Source organism: Microcebus murinus, chromosome 13, assembly GCF_040939455.1.
Source record: "Microcebus murinus isolate Inina chromosome 13, M.murinus_Inina_mat1.0, whole genome shotgun sequence".
NCBI classification, from domain to species: domain Eukaryota; kingdom Metazoa; phylum Chordata; class Mammalia; order Primates; family Cheirogaleidae; genus Microcebus; species Microcebus murinus.
This window is the reverse complement of record NC_134116.1, coordinates 61,308,747-61,332,396: the sequence shown is the minus strand read 5'-3', so window position 1 is coordinate 61,332,396 and position 23,650 is coordinate 61,308,747. Positions and strand designations below refer to the sequence as shown.

General features: G+C 45.2%; 1 protein-coding gene across 2 annotated transcripts in view; it reads left to right on the top strand.

Annotated features, from left to right (window-relative positions):
• RUBCNL (rubicon like autophagy enhancer) overlaps positions 1-13,972 on the top strand; it is a 36,685-nt gene extending 22,713 nt beyond the window's left edge. Inside the window, exons 8-15 of one of the 2 annotated variants that reach the window (XM_076009431.1) lie at positions 1,543-1,688; positions 4,059-4,088; positions 4,176-4,240; positions 8,823-9,061; positions 9,525-9,586; positions 11,188-11,341; positions 11,949-12,039; positions 13,293-13,972. In XM_076009431.1, coding sequence (XP_075865546.1) covers positions 1,543-1,688; positions 4,059-4,088; positions 4,176-4,240; positions 8,823-9,061; positions 9,525-9,586; positions 11,188-11,341; positions 11,949-12,039; positions 13,293-13,405 — 900 coding nt within the window. In that variant the 3' untranslated portion in view covers positions 13,406-13,972. The remainder of the gene's footprint in view (positions 1-1,542; positions 1,689-4,058; positions 4,089-4,175; positions 4,241-8,822; positions 9,062-9,524; positions 9,587-11,187; positions 11,342-11,948; positions 12,040-13,292) is intronic. The other variant, XM_012782692.3, reaches the window with a different exon arrangement.
• Positions 13,973-23,650: the final 9,678 nt, after the last annotated feature.

The window sequence follows — 23,650 nt, the reverse complement described above, 5'->3', positions numbered from 1 at the left end:
GTTTAATTTTTTTTCAGTGGAACTTAGTGGTGACCTAAAAAAGAAAAAAAGAGGCACAATATATAATTTAAGGAGTTTACCAAAGTGAGGACAGCTGCCCACAAGACTCCGACCCAAGTAACCTAGAATATGAGCTCCATTTAGCCTTTGTTGCAAGCAGGGCTTTTTTTTTTTTTTTGTCTTCTTTCTTTTTTTTTTTTGAAACAGGATCTTACTCTGTCACCCAGGTTAGAGTGCAATGGCATCATCATAGCTCACTGCAACCTCAAACCCTCCTGGGCTTTAATGATCCTTCTGCCTCAGCTTCCCTAATAGCTGGGACCACCACACCTGGCTAATATTTTTCTATTTTTTGTGGAGACAAGGTCTCACTTTTGCTCAGACTGATCTTGAATTCCTGGCCTCAAGCAGTCTTCCCACCTTGGCCTCCCGCCTCGGCCTCCCAAAGTGCCAGGATTACAGGAGTGAGCCGCCATGTCCTCCTGGTGCTTGGCCACAAAGCAAATTTTTAAAAACAAAAAGGGGGATCAGGGAGTGGGCTGATACAAAGTTGTTTGTCAAGAATTCTCTTTGCTTTATAGAATTAATGTTGATTAATGATCAGCTATACATTGTTAAGCTATAAGGGGTGGATTACAGTGTCCAGTGCAGTGTGGCATTATTAGGTTAATTTATAGCTCCTTGTGGCACTAGCAAGCAGTTTCAAGAGATGAATGCATAGTTCAAAGAGAGGAAATAGGATGTGACTGCTGTCTCATTTTAATGCCTCTCTGGGCCTGATCATTTAGAAGGACTCATATTCCTCAAATAAAAGTTCTTGTCTTATTGGGAAGGCTGATTGGAGATCTCAGAACTTGAGCTAAGTATTACGCTGGCCAGAACTGTGGCAGGTAGAAAAGTGAGGCAGAGAGTGTTCTTGGCAAAGGGAGACTGCAGCAAAAGTGGGTGCACGGTGGGTGCTATTGAGCAGAGGGGCTTGGTGTGGTTAAAGAACACATTTTGTGTGTATTTGTGTGTGGGAGATTGATCTTCCTGGAAATAAGACTTGAATGATAGTGACCGAATTATGGTGATCACAGAATGCTAATTTGAGAAGTGTGGACTTTAAAATGACAGTAGGAAAGTATAGTGGTGCAGAGGGCAGCTGCAGAATAGTTAAAAGCAAGGGAATGGTCTTCACAGAGCTCTTTCTGGGGAAGATTAACAACAACAGTGCTGCTTGTTGGCAGCATCTATGGGCTCCTGCCATTTATGAATGTATTCCAGGTCAAAGTGACCTACTTACAGTAAATTCAAAGTACAGAAACAAAGGAACTGAAACTACTAAGCAAAGCTATCTCAGCTGGGTGTTGGTAGAAGCAGTTCTGCACGTGGCTTTAGAGACATGGTGAGCTCTTGCCACGTCCTTTAGTTCAGTTGGACACAGTTTTATTTTTTCATGGTAAATTTTTAATATTGGAAACACTCTTGAATGTTCTTTTATTTAAATTCTCGAAATAGGCTTATTTCAGTTGTTCCTAAATCTTCTTATGTACTACGCAGGTTGTCAATGAAGAGCGTGTCCGAGAAGACTTTGAATCCAGTATGAGCGTAGTACAGGAGATTAAATTTAAGTCCAGGATCAGAGGGACTGAAGACTGGGCCCCCCCAAGATTTCAAATCATATTTAATATGCATCCACCACTGAAGTAAGTGTGAGCTGCTGCCTGGTCCTCCATCTAAAACAAGTTGTGCAGATCCCACCGGACTCTTTATGGAAGTAAGGGAACGAAAAATATAATACGCTAAGGGACACAGGAACATTTGTTTTACGAAAAGGAAAGTTGGGCATATTTTCTGGCTTAGCTTTTGGTGACTCTAAGTTTTGATAAGCTGAGAATTTATATAAATGAATTATGAATATTGCATTGCAACTGAAAATTAAATAGGCTTCAGGGATTTTTAAAGTGGCTAATCTTGAGACTTAAAGATCCTATATGGTAATTTTAAAACATGGAACCATTCTATTTTCCAGTATAGTCAGTGTGAACTAAAAATTAATGAATAAATTTTGAAAAAGGAAAGTTTAATCTCGAGGAGAGTGTCAGTAGTTAAAAAATGTAACAGAATGTAAATAAAAATGTTTTTTCTCTAAGAAGGAACAAAAGTCCTAAAAGACAAAACAACTAAGAGGATGCAGAAAAGGAAAGAAACTCATATATACATTTTTAAGTAATAATTTAATTATAATTTGTTCTGAGAGTGTATGACAGATTATAGACAAAGATTATAGATAAAAAATTTAACAGTGTACAATTGTTTTTATTCCTCTTGGTTTGTATTAAATTTAGTGTACAAACTGCAGTTATGAAGGGACTGGTGAGGGTTGTTGAATATGTCCCGTAGAGGTGCCTTATAGATCAGTGGTCCCCAACCTTTTTGGCACCAGGGACTGGTTTCATGGAAGACAATTTTTTCAGGGACCAGGGGTTGGGAGGGATGGTTTTATGATGATTCAAATGCATTGCATTTATTGTGCGGCCAAACCTCTCTGCTAATGATAGTCTGTATGTGCAGCCGCTCCCCAGCGCTAGCATCACCGCCTCAGCTCCACCTCAGATCATCAGACATTCTGATGCCTGATTCTCATAAGGAGCACAACCTCGATCCCTCACATGTGCAGGTATAGTAGGGTTCACGCTCCTGTGAGAATCTAATGCTGCTGGTCTGACAGGAGGCGGAGCTCAGGCAGTGATGCGAGCGATGGGGAGCAGCTGTAAATGCAGACGAAGCTTTGCTCACCTACCGGCCACTCACCTCCTGCTGTGCAGGCGAGTTCCTAGCAGGCCACGGACTGGTACCAGTCCATGGCCCAGGTTTTGGGGAGCGCAGTTATAGACTGTATCTTTCTTTTGAGAATGATAACCCAAAATAAGTGACTGAGGCAAAAATCTCAATCAATGGTTGTTTATTAAGCCAAAGTTTGAGGATGTGCTGGGGAAAAACACAAGCCACAGATGCGTCTGTGACTGTTTTTTCTGGAGATGGTTTTGGGAACGTCAGTATTTAGGGGGAGAGGGCATACAGATACAGGAAGAAAAAGGAGGAGGGACGTGAGTAGTAAGGAAAATGGTCACATTCTTGTGACACCCAAGAAATCTACATTTTACCTAAGATAAGGTGAATGTTTGAAAAGAAAAAGGGAGCAAAGGAAGAATCAGTTATGTAGATATCCCTAGGGAGGTGGAAGAATGTTTGATCTTGTCTCTGTTCTGCACCTGAGAAGATACACTTGGGAGCAAACCTTGCAGATGCCTGAGGCTTTTTACCTTTCCTTGGGGATCTGGTTGATGCATAACGTTAGTAACAGCTGTTCATTTGGAAGGGGGTGAGCATGACTCGGCCTCCAGGCTCGACCTTCCCTTTTCCATAAGGAGTTGGTGGGGGATGATCCTGAGATTTTAATTTTCCTTTACAAGAGAATGCCAAGAAGGTATCTGGGGCTGCTTGGGCAGAAGAGCTCCCTCTCTTGGTGTTGTGCGGGGTCATCCTTAGTGTGGGGTATCTCTCTTCTCTAGAGTTTCCCTCAATCTTCTCTAAGGCACATGGGCAGAAATTGAGCATATTTTCACCTCGGCCATTCTTGCTGACCCTGAACTATAATCAAATTTTACAACTTTCTCCATAATTAAAAATCACATGTAAAACAGTGTCACGACAATTTAATAGAAAATGCTCCAATGGAATATCCCACCAGACACATTTGACAATTTGTCTTACATTGCCTCTTGTTTGTCTAAATTTCTCTGGATCCATTTGTGAACCTCCCAAGTGCATTGTCCTTCAGTGTCTGGTCTCCCTGAACTGTCTGCGTAACGTGTCTATGGTTCTCTTTGGAGATAGGACTCTGTGCGGGCAATGAGAAGTCCCTAAAAACCCCTTGGTGGAATAGTTATTTGTGATACTGATTCCTGCTTTGGTTTTTGCAGAAGCTTTTAAAAGGTTCTAGCTTTAAAAGACCCAGAGATTTCAACTAGAAAACTGGGTTAAATAAACCTATTTCTTTCCCAAATGAAAAGTGACAAAATGAAAGCCTCAAGCCAAGAAAGGTATCATGATATCAAATTTTTTCCAATTAGTGACAAACATTTCCTCAACCTTCTCTGAAATGTAACTATTACCATTTTCTGTCTCAGGAGGGACCTCGTGGTGGTGGCCCAGAATTTTTTCTGTGCAGGCTGTGGAACTCCAATAGAGCCTAGTAAGTATGGGTAATGGATTGGTGCTTATTACGCGATGACAGGGTTGAGAATAACAAAGTTGGGCAGCGCGCTGTTTTTGTGAGAGATGCCTTTGATGAGAGGCTGTTATAAGAACCTCATGGAAGTTTGCTCTCTATTTTGTGGCGAGGCCATCATGACCTACAAGGCTGTGTGACCAGCCAGGAATGAGGAGAACCAGCCTCCCAGTTCCCTCCCCATTGGGCACTCAGCTCCAGCCACGTGGCCTCCCTGCTGGCCCTTGAAGGTGCCAGGTCCCTCCTGACTCAGGAATTTGCATTTGTGGTTTTCTCTCCCTGGAATGCCCTCCCTGCAGATGTCCCTGGGGCTGACTCCTTTGTTCCTTCACATCTTCACTCAGAAGTCAGGAGGTCTTCCCTGCCCGCCCTATCGAAATGCCCACCTTGCCTCGCTCCTGGCTACACTCACGTGCATGCTTTATGTTGCCTCACCTTCTTGTTTTTTTATTCTTAGCATATTCTTCCTAAAATACTCTCTTATGTTTTACTGATGCATCTTATTATTCTCTGTCCTCATCACTAGATTATAAGTTCTGTCAGGCCAGATGTTGTATGTTTTATTCATGATTTTATTCTCACCTTCTAGAAGGGTGCCTGACCCAGAGTGGGTCCCTGAAAGACATTTGTTGAGTGATTGATGGATTACCAAGGAGCTAGCCAGACTTTTGTGAGAGAGTTTGAGGAGGTGGCCTGAGAGAATCATTCTTGGGCCAACTGAGGCCCAGAAAATCAGACCTCCTGGAGTCAGAAATGAAAGTTTCCAACTCAAGACTGGGAGTCACTTATTCTGCTCTGAGGGTGTCCGTAGGTCTGACCTGCAGAAGGCTGGGAAGATGAGCTTGGATGGAAAGAGTTCCTTCGTCCTTTGATGATCTTTGAAGGAAAAAGACTTTGAGGAGCTCTATTTCAAGAGATGAAAATAAAAAGTAGAAATCTATCTGGGCTTCCTCTACAACACATTGGATGAAAATGCTGACAGGCATTACAGTTATAACTCATTTTCCTTAAATGACTCATTTTCCCAGTTATTCTACCAGGGACCATGTCTTTTTGGTCAACCACTGTTTCCTGGTACCTCAGTAAATATTGAACACATGCATGAGTGAGAAACGTGACTATGATTCCAACTTTTTAAGTGCGTCCCTAATTTTATTCACATATGGAGATGTGGCTGGGCGCAGTGGCTCATGTCTGTAATCCCAGCACTTTGGGAGGCCAAGGCAGGAGGATCACTTGAAGCCAGGAGTTTGAGACCAGCCTGGGTAATACAGCAAGACCCCATCTCTACAAAAAATAAAAAAATCAGTTGGGTGTAGTGGGTGTAGTACCTCCCGGCTACTTGGGAGGCTGAGGCAGGAGGATTGTTTGAGCCCAGGAGTTCTGAAGCTGCAGTGAGCTGTGATCTTGCCACTGCATTCTAGCCTGGGCAACAGAGCAAGACCCAGTCTCTGAAAACCAACCAACCAACCAACCAACCAACCAATATGGAGATGTGTGTCTGCACTGTTGATACAGTGACTAATCTGGCAAACGTGGTCCTGGCTTTGAGGATCTTGCTGATTGTCTTGTAGGGAAAGACATAGTCATCAGCCAAGTAAGTAAATACCAAGGGTGACATATGTAACAAAAGAGAAAGTCAAGAGAGCTATGGGATTTATAGCCAGGAAACTTAATCTAGGCATGATGGGCTGGGAGTAAGAGGTTTCATAAGGATGTGATTGTCTCCAGAAAGAGAGGGGTTTTCATCATATGCAAAGAGTCTGTGGCAATTCAAAAGAAGCCTTATGTGACTAGGGAGTAAGAATGAGAGGAAAAAACATGCGACAGAGGTAGGTGAAGCACAGATTGTCAACAGCATGTAAATAATTCTGGGTTTTTCCTGTGAACTTCCTCTGGCTCTTAGGATAAGTTGTTTTTTTTTTTTTTTTTTAACTTTTTATTTAGAGATAATTTTAGACTTACAGAAGAGTTGCAAAAGTAGGACAGAGAGTTCCTGTATATCCTTCACTCAGCTTCCCCTAACGATAACATCTTACGTCATCAATAGCGTCGTCATTAAATCTGAGAAATTAGCACTGGTACAGTCCTGTTAGCTAAACCCCAGGCTTTATTCAGATTTAACAGGGTTTTTTTTTTTTCACTACTATCCTTTACCTGTTCCAGAATTCAATCTAGAATTCCACATTGAATTTAGTTGTCATGTTTCCTTCAATCTCATACACACTGAACATGACATTTTATCCTTTACGACTTCAGCATGTCCCCAAAATAAGGACAAATAGTCACACCAAAAAATAAAACAAAACAAAAAAAATAATTCCCCAATATTGTTTACTAGTCCATTTTCATTTATTGTCCTCAAGGTACCCTTTATGGCTAATTTTTCCATGTAGGTTCTAATCAAGTTTCATGCATTGCACTTAGTTATTATTTCTCTTTAGTTAGCTTTATTCTAGAACTGCACTACTCAATATGGTAGCCACTAGCCTATGTGGCTATTTAAAATTTAAATTAATTAAAATTAAATATTCAGTTCCCTAGTCATACTAGCTACAGTTCAAGTACTCAGCAGCCACATGTAACTGGTGTCTACTGTATTACACAGCACAGGTATAGAACATTCTCATCCTCACAGAAAGTTATATTGGACATCCCTGGTCTAGAACATTTCCCTCCTTTTTTTCCTCATGACTTTGACTTTTCATTAAATGAGAACAATGGTGTTTTAGAGCAGGATTTCTTAGCTTCAGTGCCATTGACTTTGTTGGGAGGGGTGTCCCATGCTTTGCAGGGTGTTCAGCAGTGTCACTAGCTGCCAGTAGCAGCCCCACAATGGTGACAACTGAAAATGTCTCCAGACATTTCCAAATGTACCTCGGAGCACAAAATAACCCCTGGCCGAGAACCACTGGTTTAGAATGCTTTGTTTTGTTCTAGCTTAATTAATGGGTTAGGAAACTGAAAGAGATGGACATAGTTTATTCCGTACTGAGAGCATGACACTTAGTATGTATTCACTTAAGCTTGATAATGAGTGGATGGATATTGAGATGTTAGGATTTTAGCTGTTGGGGAAAAAGGAATTTTGCCAGGGAAGTTTGTTGGCTCCTTTTGTCCTCCTTTCTCTTCCCATATTGCTATTATTATTATTATTATTTTGAGACAGAGTCTCACTTTGTTGCCCAGGCTAGAGTGAGTGCCGTGGCGTCAGCCTAGCTCACAGCAACCTCACATTCCTGGGCTCAAGCAATCCTACTGCCTCAGCCTCCCGAGTAGCTGGGACTACAGGCATGTGCCACCACGCCCGGCTAATTTTTTTCTATATATATTAGTTGGCCAATTAATTTCTTTCTATTTATAGTAGAGACAGGGTCTCGCTCTTGCTCAGGCTGGTTTTGAACTCCTGACCTTGAGCAATCCGCCCGCCTCGGCCTCCCAGAGAGCTAGGATTACAGGCGCGAACCATTGCACCCGGCCTCTCTTCCCATCTTGTTAAGTTTGATCAGGCACGTGGAGTGCAGGGTCCAGGGCATACCTTTTCATGGTTTATTCAGTGCCACGTTGTTTGCATTTTTGTGCTTTCTGTTGGTGATTTCACTGTTTCAAATCTCCCCCACGCATGGTGCTGAAGTGCTGTGTGTTGTTTCTCAGAGCAGGGAGGTCTGCTTCGTGGAGAAAATGTGTGCATTGATAAGCTCCATGCAGGCGTGAGTCATAGCGCTGTTGGTCCTGAATTCAATGTTATGAGTCAACAAAATATATGAATTAAGGTGTCCTTACATAGAAAGACATCTAAAACAAGGTTGTGTGTCGATCAGTTGATGAAAATGTTGTTACTAGAAATCCCACCTCTGTATACTTCATCAGCTCTGCATCTTCTAAATTTCCGACAGCCCGAGGCAAATAGAGTATCTCACTTTTAAAATATGCATTTCTTTGACTGTTCCTGAGATTGTTCTTCACATCCCTATTGACGATCTGAATTTCTTCTTTCCATGTGTTACCTATTCCCATCCTTTATGCATTCTTGGTTTTTTTTCCTCAATGATTTATCAAGAAGCTCTTTTGGATGCGACTCCTTAACATTGCATGCATGCTGCTTTACTTTGTACTTTTCCTACACGTAGTATCACTTCATCCAGTTCTGAGTTGTGTCTTCTGGTCTCAAGAGGGTCCGCCTGAGGAGATTCTGACCTGCCCTCCTCAGCCTTCTTGCTAGTGAGAGGCAGCCTCTGATCTCCAGATCCTAAGTAAACGTTCTTTTAGCCGCACTACAGTTTGTGATGCCCACCTTTAAAGCCCAGGAGTATTTTGAGAGAGTTCTGTTTTTTTGGACATCTGGTCCATGAAGGCAAAGCTCATGAATGGGCATGACGTAAGTCCCCAAGTCCCTGCTAGAGTTTTCCCAGCTGCCATGAGGCCGAGCGTGGTTTTAATCATGAAAAAAAGCCATCTGAGTCTTTGAGTCTTGCGTAGGCATAGGAGGTGGGGGGCGGACCAGGTGGGCGTCCAGCGCCCCCTCACGCTCGGGTGTGCTCGCCAGAGTTTGTGAAGCGGCTGCGGTACTGCGAATACCTGGGGAAATATTTCTGCCACTGCTGCCACTCCTACGCGGAGTCCTGCATCCCTGCCCGGATCCTGATGATGTGGGACTTCAGGAAGTACCACGTGAGCAATTTCTCCAAACGGCTGCTCGACAGCATCTGGCACCAGCCCATTTTCCACTTGCCGAGCGTCAGCCGAAGCCTCTACGGCAAAGCCAAGGAGCTGGACAGGGTGAAGGTGAGCGCGTCTCCGCAGGCTGGCCAGTGCCCTGGCTGGAAGCGTCCTGCGGCAGGACATGCACGTCACTCTAGCCTCAGGGCTTCCACAGGTAGACCCTCCAGGAGGCAGGTGCATCGTAAAGCCAGTGGAGCTTAAGCTTTGGTGCTTCTCACCTGCACAGGCTCTTTGTAAGGCCCCATATTGAATTTTATATTCGTACGTAGCTTTGTGTTTTTCTTGAAGAAGTTCCCCCCAAATTGTGTAAGCTTCAGCCCCCACAAAACCTGGATCCATCCGGGTTGGATGTGGCCTGTGGGTCAGTGGACTTGGCTATGAACCCCTGCTGTCTAGGCTGTTTGCTAGAAAGGTTTGTTTCATACAGGTGTAGCATTTCAAGGTTAGCAATAACACATTTGACTCGCACATTGCTGGCAGCATTGATCACATTTAGCTCTTACCCCTGTTTGGTTTCTTACATTAGGAAATCCAGGAGCAGCTTTTCCATGTCAAGAAGCTGTTGAAGACCTGCAGGTTTGCTGACAGGTACTATTCTAGGCTGGGACAGTCTGCCATCCCTCCACACCTCTGCTGATCCTCTGAGCCTCCTGCTCCCGGCTTCGCTGTTGCACAGGGCTTCTTGGCTGTCCTTGGGAATGCAGAACCATTTCTTTAAAATCACGAAACCCTTTAAATCACTAGTGGAGAATTTAGCTCATTTAGAAGAATGAGCATACCTATGGATATGGGTAGAAATTTAGTTAAAGTATAGTTTTTCTTAATAAGAAAATATATTACAAATCTAGGTGTTCAGTAATAGCAAAATACTTAATACCACATCCACAATATAGAACATCATCAGCCAATAAAAGTTTAGGCATGAATTCATTGAGAGAGATTTTTAAGTTGAAAAAGAATAGGTTACTCAAGGGAGTTAAGGTTATTTGTTATAATAGATGAGATTATAGGGATTTTCTTAAAAATTCTGTTTTAAAGCATTTTTCCATTTCTGAACTTTAATGATGATGTATCGCTCTGTAATTAAATTTTGTACGAAGGAGCATGCATTGTGTAGTTATTTAGCCTTGAGCCTCCACCTCATGACATTGGAGTGGCATTGGTCTCAGGGCCTCAGTTCTCTTTATCTGTGACATGTAACAATACCTACATTTCCTCCCTTCCCCAAAATATTCTGGAATATCCATTCTGTGCTTCAGATAAGAAATTAGTATATCTGTGTTAAATCCAGGGAGAAAGTCAGCACAAACAGATCATTGCCCCACTGTGTGTGTTAGACATCTGTGCAAAGTGCCGTGAGGGTAGAGAGGAGGTGGCATTTAGCTCAGGGGTGGGGTGCGGTGGAAAGCAGGCAAGGCTCAGAGATAAAGCCTGAATTTGAGGATTGGGACCCCTCCAGGCAGAGGATGCAGCATGGGTGAGCATCTGAGGCTGGGTGGAGAATTAAAGCCAGTTTGGCATTAGTAGCATGCCAAGTCCAGGTAGGGCATGGTTGGCTTGGGAATGCAGTGAATGGTGCTGCCACTAGCCAAGTTAGGTACTCCAAGAGGAGACCAGGTGGATTTGGAGAAGATTAAGTTACATTTTGAATGCCCTCGGGACATCTAAGTGACCGTGAGCACCTGCAATTGGATGGCCTGAATCTTAAACTCAGTGTTGTACTCATGGATTTGGGAGTCACATGCCTGCCTGTGAGCAGTCATTCTCCTGCCAGCTGAGACAGCAGTCAGTGATGCTGACACAGTTGAAATTTAGCTGGAATGACTAAGATAGTTAATTTTGATTACTCAGGAATCAGACAGTACTTGGTGCACATTTTTAAGACTTGGAAAACAAACATTCAATTTTCATTTGCTCCATGTGTGCATGGGGCAGGCTGCAAGAGAGACATTTCTCTCCTCATCAGCTGTTTGACATCAGCTTTTATGGAATTTTAACTTTCCAGCTTCCAAGCAAACTTGCAAAACGTAGAGTGGTGGTGAGCAAGGTTCACTGTTGTTCTTGGGGCTAGTTTTTAAAAATTGTGTTGAAAAAATTAAGTGTGAGTGTTGAGCAGAAACAGCTGACCCTGTTCTTCCCAGCCTGTGTTGGGTGGGTTTCCGAATTCCTCTTTTCTCCCTCCCTGGCAGTGCATTGAAGGAGTTTGAGCAGGTGCCGAGACACTTGACTGACGAGCTCCACCTGTTCTCCCTGGAGGACCTGGTCAGGATCAAGAAGGGGCTGCTGGCACCCACCCTCAAGAACATTCTGAAAGCTTCTCTTGGGCATGTGGCTGGCTGTGAGGTGAGGGTTCGCCTGGAGCAATCCCTGAGCTGTCCTTTAGTCACCAGGGCCTGTTCTGAGTGGTGTGCACTTGACCTCATTTAACTCTCTCAAACCCTGAGGGAAGCCCTGGTGACACTGTTTGCAGAGGAGAAAACTAAGGTTCAGAACTGTGAATATGGGGCAGAGCCGAGCTGGAATGTGAGTCTGGGCCAAGCGAGTTCGAAGTCGGGGTGCCCAGCCTGGCTCGGGGCCCACTCTGCCCTGATGTGCCAGATATAGCCCTGGGGACTCAGGAGTGGAGGGAACAGGAAGCTCTGTGTCTACATGGTCTGAAGAATTCTACTGCAGCAAACGGAAACGAAATTAGATCATTTAAGAACACCCATTTAAAATTATGATCTTTCTCCAGCAATTTAAAACTGCCTTGATATGAAATGGATGAATGTGCATTATTTTTGTTCTCATCCATCCGTTGCTGCAAAACACAAAATCTTTTTCTTGCTAGAGGCTAGAATCACAGACATTCAAAAATTGATGCTTATAAAGTTCTATGAACGTCATAACAGCTTCTCTATCAAGAGAATTACAAATGAGGATGGTCACTTTTTGATACTTTCTTTTACAGCTGTGTCAAGGAAAGGGCTTTATTTGTGAATTTTGCCGGAATACGACTGTCATCTTCCCATTTCAGACGACAACATGTAGAAGATGTTCAGGTAGCTTACTAACTTAATAACATCAACTTAATAGTAGCATAACAACTGAAATCCAAAGTTAATTTAATAAGTTAAGCAAAAAATTATCTTAAGCTGAGTAATAGCTTAATAACTTAAGTACAGTTGTTTCTTTAAAGTACAGTGATGCTGGTGTGTGCTTCTATGTTGGATTGGAGATAATAAAGTTTTGGGCACAGGAGCAGGAGTATTTGGGTGGGGCAGGGATGACGGATTATGTCTCCTGGCACAGGGTTTGGATAGAGGAGACAGTCCCTTTGTTGCCTGTGCCTGCCCTGTTTTGTAATTGGAGCACATTCATGTCCAGCATCGAAGTGTTGTCTCTGGCTGCTTTTGCACTGCAGCTGCAGAGTTGAGTAGCTGTCATAGATAGAGACCATGTGGCCCACAAGTTCTAAAACATTTACTATCTGGCTCTTTACAGAAAAAGTTGCTCACTCTTGTCCTATAGTATTAGTCCCCAAGGGAATCCCGTACTTTCTAAACCCCGTTTCTTGGGAGAGATCCTGGTAATGAACTCTGCCTTCACTCTTGATGTGGGCAGGTCCAAGTCTTAGGCCACTCTAGTGCTCTCTCCCCTAACCCTTTAGGCAGTGTTGCGGGAGGGGTTCCCCGGCAAAGAGATCTGAGGCAGGGATTTGTATGCAGAAAGTTGCATGCTCTCGAGCTCAATATCTGTGGGGGTGTGAAGGCAGCAGCGTTGGGCAGAGGGAGAAGTGGAACTGGGATGTGGGTACAGTGGAGTCCTCGGCCCATTTCATGGGGAACTCTGCAAATGGGTGACCTTTTAGCATTGTTCCAAATTGGGGATAGAGGGCCAGCCAGGCCTTTAAACTCCACCGTGAGCAGTCATTGGATGCAGGCTGGTGCCAGGAAGGGGGCATGACCTCGGATGAGGCAGCTGTCTCCATTTAGGGCCATTTCTAGAGGAGCAGAGCTGCTTCCCAAGAGCCACCGGCCACCACCTGTCTCAGGGGCTGGGGGAACTGGTGCCTCAGTGCTTGGGCAGATCTGGAAGGCACTGTGGGGTCCACTATGTCAGGCTCTCTGAGCCTCATATTCATGACCTGTTGGGAGAGCTATAATCCCAGGGAGTTTCAATCTGGCTGATTTCTTTCTAGAAGACTCTATGTTCTGAACTCGGACCCCTCCCTCCCTAGGATGGGATTAGCGTCTGCATGTATGTGAAGAAACGAGATAGCCCACTTGCTAACGGCCACCCTCCTTGCTTGCAGCGTGCAGAGCTTGCTTCCACAAGCGCTGCTTCCAGTCCTCCCGGTGCCCCCGGTGCGTGAGGATCTCAGCCAGGAGAAGCCTTTTGGAAAGTTTGCCCTCTGCAGCGACGTGATGCCCCTGAGCACTGGGAGAAAGACTGTTCGACTTGCCTTATGATAACACAATTTGTGTCTGCTATTGGTAACCTTGTTTTAGGTATCAGGCATTGTATATTAAGAAAAAAAAGATGGGAAATATTCTCTTCATTGTATATACTTAATGTTTTAAAAGAATGCAGATTCTTTGTTATTAAGCATAGGGTTGTTTCTAGTGGTTTTGTTTACAAACATTTGATACTTTTGCTGCTACTGGGGGTTTTTTTTAAAGAATTTTTTTTGATACTTCTTAAACTCTATTTGTTAGTTACAGTTAGCTAATACCAGAGCCAGTTTTTTTTTTGTGTGTGTGTGTGTGACTTGTAACTGACAAGATGAATTACTCAGTTACTGTTTTTCTAAAGCTTGTTTGATAAAACTGATTGGTAGAGTCAATGAACAAAAATGCAACCCCAGATCTCTTTGCTCAGGCTTTTATTCCTTCTAGAAACAGACTTCCACTTAAATGCCATTTTGTAGTGGTGTCGATATTACACATTTTATATATTCCAGGGTTTGAATAGAGAGTACACATTTCCTCTGCAGTTACATTTATGTTGAATTGCTTAACAGTGGGTGTAGGTCTGGTCGAGGTAAAATTTGAAGATGTTGCCTCTAGAAGGTGCTCTTTTAGATTGCACAGATCGAACCTGTGTGTGTCATCTCTGTTCCACACACTGCTAAGTCAAGGGAGGCAGAGGTGAGTAGAACTTCATCTTTGCCCATTAGATTCTTGCCTTATAGCTAGAAGAGTGAACATAAAGTATCTGCAGACTTCAATAATCTAGGGAAAATACTTTTTTTTTTTTAAGAGATGGCATCTCAGTATATCACCCAGGCTGGTCTGGAACTCCTAGTCTCAGTCAATCCTCCTGGCTTAGCCTCCTGAGTAGCTAGGAACCACAGGCACACACCACTGTGCCAGGCTGGAAACACTCTTAATGATCAACGGGATTCTAGTATTAATAATAATATTAAAGTCAGAGACATGAATTAATAAGGTTAGGTAAATCACAAAACTTTCATGAATTTCTTTTTCCTAATAGTTCCTATATTTATATGCATTCCAGGAGCATGGGAGCCTATTTTTTCTTCTTCTATTATACTTTCTACATACTTTCTCCTGGGGGCTGAGAAAGTGACCCTGGGGCTGAGTCCCTTCCTAGAACGTCTTCAGACTGAGTGGTTCTCAATCTAGGGCTTGGGTGTCACAGTCCCTGGGAGTCATATGCCCTAATTTGAACAAATTTCTTAAACAGCACAGGCAGGCAATAAGGTGTCATAACTCCATCCAGCTCTGTGTGTGTGTGTGTGTGTGTGTGTGTGTGTGTGTGTATGTGTGCTTTATTCAATGGAATAATACTGAGCACGTGAAAGAAATGAATGTCTTCTATCAACCTGTCTTCCCATTCACTTTTTCCATACTGCCAATTGGTTTTCTCATCCCCAATGCCTCTGCCAGAGCTGTGCTCACATTCATTATTTAAGATTTCTTTTAAATAGGAATTTAGGCATAACAAGTGATAAATAAGATCAGAAAACAATGTTTCCTGCATAGCCTTACCTCATATTCCCTGTTAGGAATCAAGGTCAGAGTGGTTGTTTATATTCCTTATGACAGCTGTCTGAGAAATATCTACATCTTACAGGGAAGGAAATGAGGCCTAGAGAAGAAAAATGGTTTCCCTAGGTTCGCATAAGACGTGTGTGGTGGTGCTGGGGTCAGCATTTGAGTCTGCCTGCCTCCAAAGCCCAGGCCTACCCCCTGCTGCTTTTGTGGTTTCTTTTTGAGAGCATAGGAGTAAAAACAACCTTAATTGGTAAGTGCTAATCAAACCTACAGTAGTAGCATTGGGCTCAGTGTTTTCTCACATCGTTCTCTTATGTTGGCTCAAGGCAGTTGCAGTGGCTCAAGCATTGCTTGAACCCTGTACTCAGGGTTGCTGTGTTTGTAAGGCACTGGGGAGCGTGTGTGTGTGTGTGTGTGTGACATATCCTTAATATTAAGGAAGAGTGCACAGCAGTTGCCAAGAAGTTTGATTTTTTATTTTGAGAAAGAATGAGGTAATTTAAAAAACAGCTCTATGGGATTTGTCTGGGACTTGGTTCCTCCCTACTGTGGTAGTAGAGGCTCCTTCTGAGTAAGGCACTTGTTGGAACAGTGTGTCAGCCCATGTGTAGCACCCTATGGGGAAGTAATTAGTTGTGGCATATATTGTCTTTAATGGGGTTTACTGATGATGTGGTTTTCCATTCGACTCTTGCTTGGCTGCCGGAAGGAAGATGAATAGTTGGTCAGACCATCACTCGCTGTGAATTGCAGTGCTGTGATCCTCAGTGATTCATTTTCTGCCTCTACACTCTTCACATAGGAAATTCCAGTAACATGTCATTTACAGTCTTGATTATCAACTGCAGGTAGGAAGTTATGCCATTTCGAGGCAGGTGACATGAGGTAAGGAGGGATGAGCCATCCCAAAGATGTTAAGGTGTGTTGACCTAGGTGAGTATTGGCCAAGGCTTCAGATTGAATCCCAGATCTGCCACTCCCTGCCCGTCTGGGCAAGCCATTTAAATTATCTGCGCCTCTTTGTAAAGCGAGGGATAATAACTGTATGCAATTAATACGAAGATTAGAAACAGAAATGAAGCACCCAACAGAGTGTCTGGTACAAGAAAGGGCCCAATAAGTGGTAATTATGACGTCTAGACAGATTAAAAATTGAGTCATACCACCTCTTTTCTCTATCTCTAGGTAAGTGACTCAGTCTCAGTTTGTAATTTGTCATACGAAGATTAGAACAATACTTCCTATTGTGGGCTGAGTTGTGGCCCCCAAAAAGATACACTGACATTCTAACTCCATGCATCTGTGACTGTGACCTATCTGGTACTAGGGTCTTTGCAGATGTAGTTAAGTTAGGATGAGGACATACTTGATCAGGATAAGCCTTGATCCAATGACTGGTACCTTTATAAGAAGAGGGAAATTTAGACAGAAATACACACACGGAAGACATAGGGAAGAACAGGAGCAGAGAGTAGGGCAATGCATCCACAAGCCAAAGAATGATAAGAATTGCTGCTGCCACAAGAAGCTCAGAGGGAGGCATGGAACAGATTCTTCCTCAGAGATTTCAGAAAGAACCAATCCTGTCGACACCCTGATTTCAGACTTCTGGTATCCAGAACTATGAGAGAATAAACTCCTATTGTTTTAAACCACCTTGTTTATGGTAATTTATGACAGCCCTGAGAAACTAATACGTCTACCATTTGGGGTCCTTATGAGGTTAATTAAACGGTGATTATGTAGCACGTGTGAATGAACCATCACACTTATTGGCACAGAGAGGCCATATCAAGTATTGGACCTTTAACCTTCAAGTATAAAGACACAGAAAATGGACTCTGAAAGATGATGATGACATAAAATCCTGTCCCATCTATAGATTTGTGGGTGTAAAGAGACCTAGAACACAGAGCATCAGCAGGTGGATAGCTGGGTACTCTCCCTCTTTCAGCTCTTAAGCACTGGAGAAAGCTGCTTACCTTCCAGGTGTTGGGATATCCATGAACTTGGAAGGTGGTGGTTTGGGTCATGGTAGAGAGGGTGGGATTGCCTCACATGAAAAAGCAAGTGGGTCCATCTTGATCCTCAGATGTAACAGAAATTGAAACTAATCCTCAAATAAATCTCCAGTGAGGTCTTGATTGGTGATGTTAAGACCCCTCCCTTCCCTCGTAGCGCACACGGGGCTGGGGACTGGTGGCTCGGGCAGGGAGGCCACCTGTTCTACCCGAGGCTGTCCTCACTGCTGGACTCACTTGGGAACATTCTGTGTGTGGCTGGGGAGAGGTCCTCGTGGTCCCTCTCCATCCTGGCCTCTCGGAGGACCTCACAGCAGGAGAGGCTGTTACCCAGCGGTGTCGGGATGCCACCTGGGACAACTTAGCCTGTGAACAATGCTGTGAGCAGTCACTCTGTAGCCTTTGCTGTAGGCGTTTTGAGTGTATGGTACCAAGAGACAGGGAGCCAGTACAGAGCAGGACTCCATTTCCAAGCCAATTCTGAGACGTCACTGGGACATCCAACAGGAGAGAAGGCAGATAGGCTGTGGAGAGAGATCAGGGCCAGCGAGGAGAAACCCAGAACGCCTGTCAAGGTATAGCCTTGAGCTGCAGGCTGGGGAGGCACCGGGTGGTGCTGCTGTCAGCCTGGGGTGGAGGATGAGTTGTGGACTCTGCAGTCAAGGCACATATGGTCTCTCCTAGGGCCGGCACAGGACAGCAGGTCAGGGAAATAGAAGTCAGAGGGCCGCATACGTCCTACAGCTGAGGTCCTGGCAAAACGCGGGAGGAGTGATGGGTTGCGCTTCGGGTGCTCCAAGAAGGCTCTGTGGACGCTGACCCCTGGAGGCAGAGCCCACCGGAACAGGTGGGACGGGAGGAGACTCCACTGGAGGAGGAGCAGCCCGGGGGCGGTGTGGCGGAACCGCAGTGCTGCCCTGGGAGGGGCGAGCAGACCAGCTGAGGGTTTGGCTGGGAATAGGGCTGGGAAGGAAAGCGGAGCCCACAACGTGAAGCACAGTGAGCACGAGGCCGGGGTGTGGGCTCTGCAGGCAGCAGGGATGCTGTGGGCTCTGCAGGCAGCAGGGATGCTTTGGAGGGTTCTGAGGGCGGGCGAGAAGGGCTGCTTGCTGCAGAGAAATGGAGGGGAGGGAGGCTAATAAGCACTCGTCTCCGACATAAAATTGATGAGATCCTCAAAACTCAGTAATCAAGATCAACATGTTTTAATGCGGTATTTTTAAAAAATCGATGCCCCCCCCCCCCAAATCCAAGAAGAACAAAATATCAAAATTTCAAGTAAACACTGGATCCTACCCTGCACTGGCCGAGCCTGCCTGGTTCGCCTCCGCGGGGTGCGCGCGGGTGGGCGTGGGGACGCGGGGAGGCACCGCAGCGAGCGCCCCAGTGGCGAAGCTGGGTGGCGGGGCAGCCCCGGAGAGCCGGAGAGCCGGAGCGCGGGGCGGAGAGCTCGGCGGCTGTCGAGGAAGGATGGAGCGCCCGGTGACCGAGAGGGGCGCGCGTGGGGACAGGGCTGAGCCCCCGGCGAGCCCTCCCCAGTCCTGCTTGCCAAGCAGGAGGGAGGGGGCCTGAGCTCTGGAGACTGGCCCCGGAGGATGGATCGCAGGAACGTGTAGCTTCAGGGCTGGGGAGTGAGGATGGAGAAAGTCTCTCTTGGAGAGTTTCAAGGGCGGCTACAATGGACCAAAGGCTGCCAGAAGTTCTGAGAGCTGTTCCTGTGCGACAGTAGGTGAAGCAGACTGCATTTCAGGGGAGAGCGCGTGTGCGCATGCGCGATGTGCTCAAGCGGTGACAAGGTGGGGACCAGCCCGGCCTGGCCCATCTGGGGTCGGGGGTTAGGGCTGGCCTTCCTGTGGTTCTGCAGAACCCGTGCCAGCGCACAAATGCAGGCCTGATATCTAAATGCCTGATATCTAAATATTTTGAAGTTAAAATGTCTTCTCCTCCTCTCGTGATGAATGTGCTTTCATCAGGACCAGAGAGCAGGTGTGACTTGCAAAGCCTGGGACTCCTAGGTGCTCTGCTCTGCTCTGGAATGTGGCAACTCGGCCATGGCTTCATGGGGCCAACCTCATCTGCCCCCTTTTTCTCTCCACGTTGGCTCCATCCCACAAGCAGCCACCCCTTGGTCCCAGTGGGAATAGCACAGTTCACCTCCAGGAGACTGAATCCAGGGGAGAAAGTCCTGAGCAGCCTTAGAAGTGGGTTTGGGCCTGCAGGGCAGGGGAGTCTGGGGCTCCAGGTGCCCAGAGCACCGTCTGGAAGCAGGGGTGGGGGCTTCACGTGGGCATGGCCCCTTGGCCTTTGTCTCCTGTCCTGTGGGGAGGGACACAGCGGAGGAAGGCCACAGCAGGGCCTCCCTCTCCAGAAGGGAAGGGCAGTCCTTATCCCAGGCTAGGGATGCAGGAAGAACAAGACTTTGGAGGCAGGAAGCCAGCAAGCGGAGGTAAGAGGGGCGGTCCTGGGGCCAGAGAAGGCCACAGGCACAGGCAGAAGCCTAAGAAAATGCAGAGGAAACTACTACATTTGCCAAAGCTAGATGGTTAATCTCTTTGAATCTTAATCCTTTCGTCTAGGAGAGCTGCCCATGCATGTGCGAGGGTGCGGAGAATCTCGTTTTCTCATTTTTACGTTGAAGTTTCCCAACTGTATTTGCAGCCTGCCTACCACGGTGTCACCATAAAAATACTATTTTAGTTTCTAATGAAGTGAGAAAAAGGAACTACGATTTCCCTTTTGAAACCAGTTGTGGAATTGTTTATTTAAAGACGGAGATCCCTAAATGTTTCTTTTACGGAAATGGTTTATGAAGGGTGTTGACAGATGAGCCAGTGCTGTTCTCTACATCAGTCCCCTCTGGCGATGACCCCAAGAAGGCTGGCGACTGCGAGGCTTCCTGCATGTGCTGTCTGGCTGACGTTAAGCCAGCACGCAGGCTCAGACGTGAGGGCAGGGTCTGGAGCCCCCAGCCCCTCGCTGACATGTCTACCATGTTCCGTTGAGCAAGAAGAGGAAGCTGGGCTGCAGGGAGGCTCGGGGATGCATCGGATCACCTATCCTGGCTCAGACTCCTGGGCCAGCACCCGTTGTACCCACAGAACTTTCTTGCCTCTACCCTAGGCAGAGGCAGGGGAGCTTCTAATGGCTCATTGGAGAAGTGTCCCTTTCTGCCACAGCAGAAACATTTTTGGAAGAACAGTCTTTAATTTTTATCTTCATTTCCATAGCTATTTTTTCCTATTACCTACTCCAGTAGAGTTTCCATCTCAACCCTTCCACCCAAACTGTCAAGCTCACTAATAATAGCCAAATTCAGTAGTCATTTCATTGTCTTCATCTACCACACTTGCCTGCATTGTCCTTAAAGAAAAATGCTAGGACCAAATTTGATATTAAAAATAGAGCTATAAATAGAAAAAGCTACACTAAAATGAAATTTACCCTACTTTAATGGTGAATATCTCTGTGTAATGGGATTAGAATAATTTTGAAAAATTTCTTCCATAAGTTTTACTAGATAGAATAGCCATCATTTTAAAAATCAGAGCAACTGAGTTTTACACAACCATATAAAAACAAGTGGGTGCTTCCATTTCTCCTGTCCATGCCCACAGTGGAGAAATCAGGTCAGCTCTTGGGGACCACCTTCAATCCCATCTTCAGAGGGTCTGGTGATGGAGGTGCTGCCTGGTGCCCAAAGCTCTTGGTTCTCTTGGTTATTTTACTAAAGACCACGTGAACAAAAGTGAGCAGGACTAGCTGTCAGATGAACCAAATGGACTGGACGTACCTCCCCACTTTCCTCCCTGAAGCTTTTGGAACCCTTGAAACATCTTGACTTTTATGATTCCTCTCCTTCCTCTTGCAGGCCTCTCCTTGGTCTCCTTTTCTGGTTCTCCTTTTCCTTCTCCAGCCATCTCTAAATAAAGATAGAAATCCCAGAGCTCAATTTTACCATCGTCCTTCTTGCATCTTTAGATGGTTTTATTCAATGAAGTAGCTTTAAATGACTCCCAAATTTATAGCTTCAGCCCCACCTTTCCCCTCAATTCCATAGTCATGTAACCAACAGCTTGCAGATGGCTGTATCTGTATTTCTCTGCAGCCTTCCCCATCTCAGCAAATGGCACCACCATTGACCTAGTTATGTTAGGTAGTTAGGATCTTAGGATGTCCCTTGTCTTCTCGGGGACACAGGTTCCCTGCTTGGATGCTGTTTGGAGCAATTGCTCCACCCGGGAAGAAGGATGAGGGTGGACACTCCATTTTGGTGTTGCCCCACTGTTAATCCTACCCCAAGCAACTGCTATACCTGGGGAAGGAGGGAATGCTTGATCAATCTGGGAATTCCCCAGCCCAGGCATGATAGGATTTAGAAAGTGACCTAGAGTAACCTAAGGGTACTTAATATGCCATTACCTTGAGTCTGCATTGTGATTCACCCTCTCCCCCAAGGCGGGATTTCTTAGAGGGAGCTTATATAGGCAGATGAAATTTTGAGAACACTCGTAGATCATTTGATAATATCCCACACCACCTGAGAGCCCTCCCCCAGACTGGGCTAATAAAAGGAAACAATCAGAGAAGTCAGAGAGGGTGTGTCAGTCAGTGAGTGAGCTGGTATGTCTCTCACCACGTGCGGAGACAGACTGGTTTTTGTTTTAGGATAAAGAGCTGCTCCTGTGAAACTGCTTCCTGCTTGAGGTTACTCCATCACTGGCCCTGCTGGTGATTTTTCCAAGAAGAGAGCCAGAGGACCAGGATGATAGTCTGGACTTGACACTTTAGTGTGTCTGGTCATTGGTTGGCCAAGAGTATACCGAGAACCGAGGGCACATGGCCACCGTGACATCTTTGGGGCTGTGACTCAGATTTCCCTGACATTTTTGGTGCTGTGACTCAGATTCTGACAATTGCTTAAGCCAAACACACAGGAGCCATCCTTTCATTCTCTTTTCCTCCCTCCACAGGTCCAGCCCCATGATAACTTCTGTCAGCTCTACTTCCAAAATGCCTTGGTTGACAATACACCATAACCTCTGCTGTTACTATGGTCCAAGCCACCACCTCCCTCCTGGACTTCTATTAGGTTAAGCCACTTGAGATCGCTGCTATTTTTATCATTTTTGAGCCACCAAATGGCCATTTTATATCGTTTATCTTAATTAGCAACCTCCCAACCATCTCCTGTTTTCCATACCACCTCTGCAATCTGTTCTCCACACAGCAGCCAGAGCAATCTTCAGAAAGCATAAATCAGATTGTGTATCTCCCTGGTTTAAACCCTCTAAAGACAATTTAAAATTAAGCCCAAATTATTAACCAAGTAGCTTTCCTGTTGGGTTAGACCTCTGCACCTGAAGTGTTCCAGTCTTTGCCCCATCGGGTACGTCTTTACAAATTCCCCTCCCCCTTCATGGTTTTCCCTCATTACGTCCCTAAATCATCCATACTTTCCCTTGGGGTACTGTGAGTCTAAGTGACCCAGGGTGTACAGTCAGAAAGTACTTGAATCCTTTCATTTCCAGTTCTGTGATTTGTGATGAGTTATTCAAATTTCTTGAAACTCAGGTGCCTATTTGTAAAATGTTGATAACCTATCGCAGAGGGTTGTTGCATAGATTAAATGATGTAAGTTATTAAAAGTGCTTAGCACCCTGTCTTAGCACTTTGTGTATAAAATTCAGTGTTTTTCCTCTGGCCTCCAAGCCCTCCTGCTTAGCCCCGGTCCATTGTTTTTCTTTCTAGGCCATAACTTGTCTATAACCTTTAGACTCATCATGCCTCTATAATTCACACATCTGAATCACTGTTCCTCTCTCCTGTTCATCTGACCCCATGAGTCTTCCAGAAGAATAAAATCTACGTTTCTAAAGGACTTTCTTCCATTTGATAACTTGTCTTGAGGAGGCAAGGGTGATTGTTTTGGGCCACAGGCATGATGAGAATGTGGAGCAGATGATTAACCGTTGGGAAAGCTACATTTAAAGGGTGGCTCAGACATTGTCAAGTTGCGTGGCTTTGAACACGTCATTTAACCTCTCTGGGCCTTTGCCTCCTTATCTGGAAAGTGGTGCACATGCCTACTTTGCAGGGCTGTTGTGTGCATCAAACAAGACAACGTAAGGTGAAAGTGCTATAATGTAAAGCACAGAGATAGAACAGTGACTCTCTTCTTAATGCTGGTGCTCATGGAAACCTAATGCTAGTGGTTTCTACCCTCAGAGCACATGTAAATTACCATTGGATTTCTTCAGTCACTTCTGTGCCAACCTTCTTTCATCATCAGAGCTCAGACTGGTTGAATTTTGGCTGACATTTCCTGGGCCCTGTCTTTGGCTGTCAGAATTGGTGTGGGTGGTGGCATAGTCCTAGTAGGGTGCCAGATTTGGCAAATAAAAATACAGAGCACCTAATTAAATTGACTTTCATATATATGAGTGTTTACTGTAAAATGTCCTGTGTAATATTTGTATATTTCTGGCAACCCTGACCTCTACAGAAAGCTGGGTAGGCATTTTCCCTGTGCCATGACTATTCACTGTGGCCTGTGAGCAAACGGGGCATTTTGACCATGTCCTGACCAGTCTTCCAGGACCCATGTCAGCTTCCTGGTCAGCCATTATGCCCAG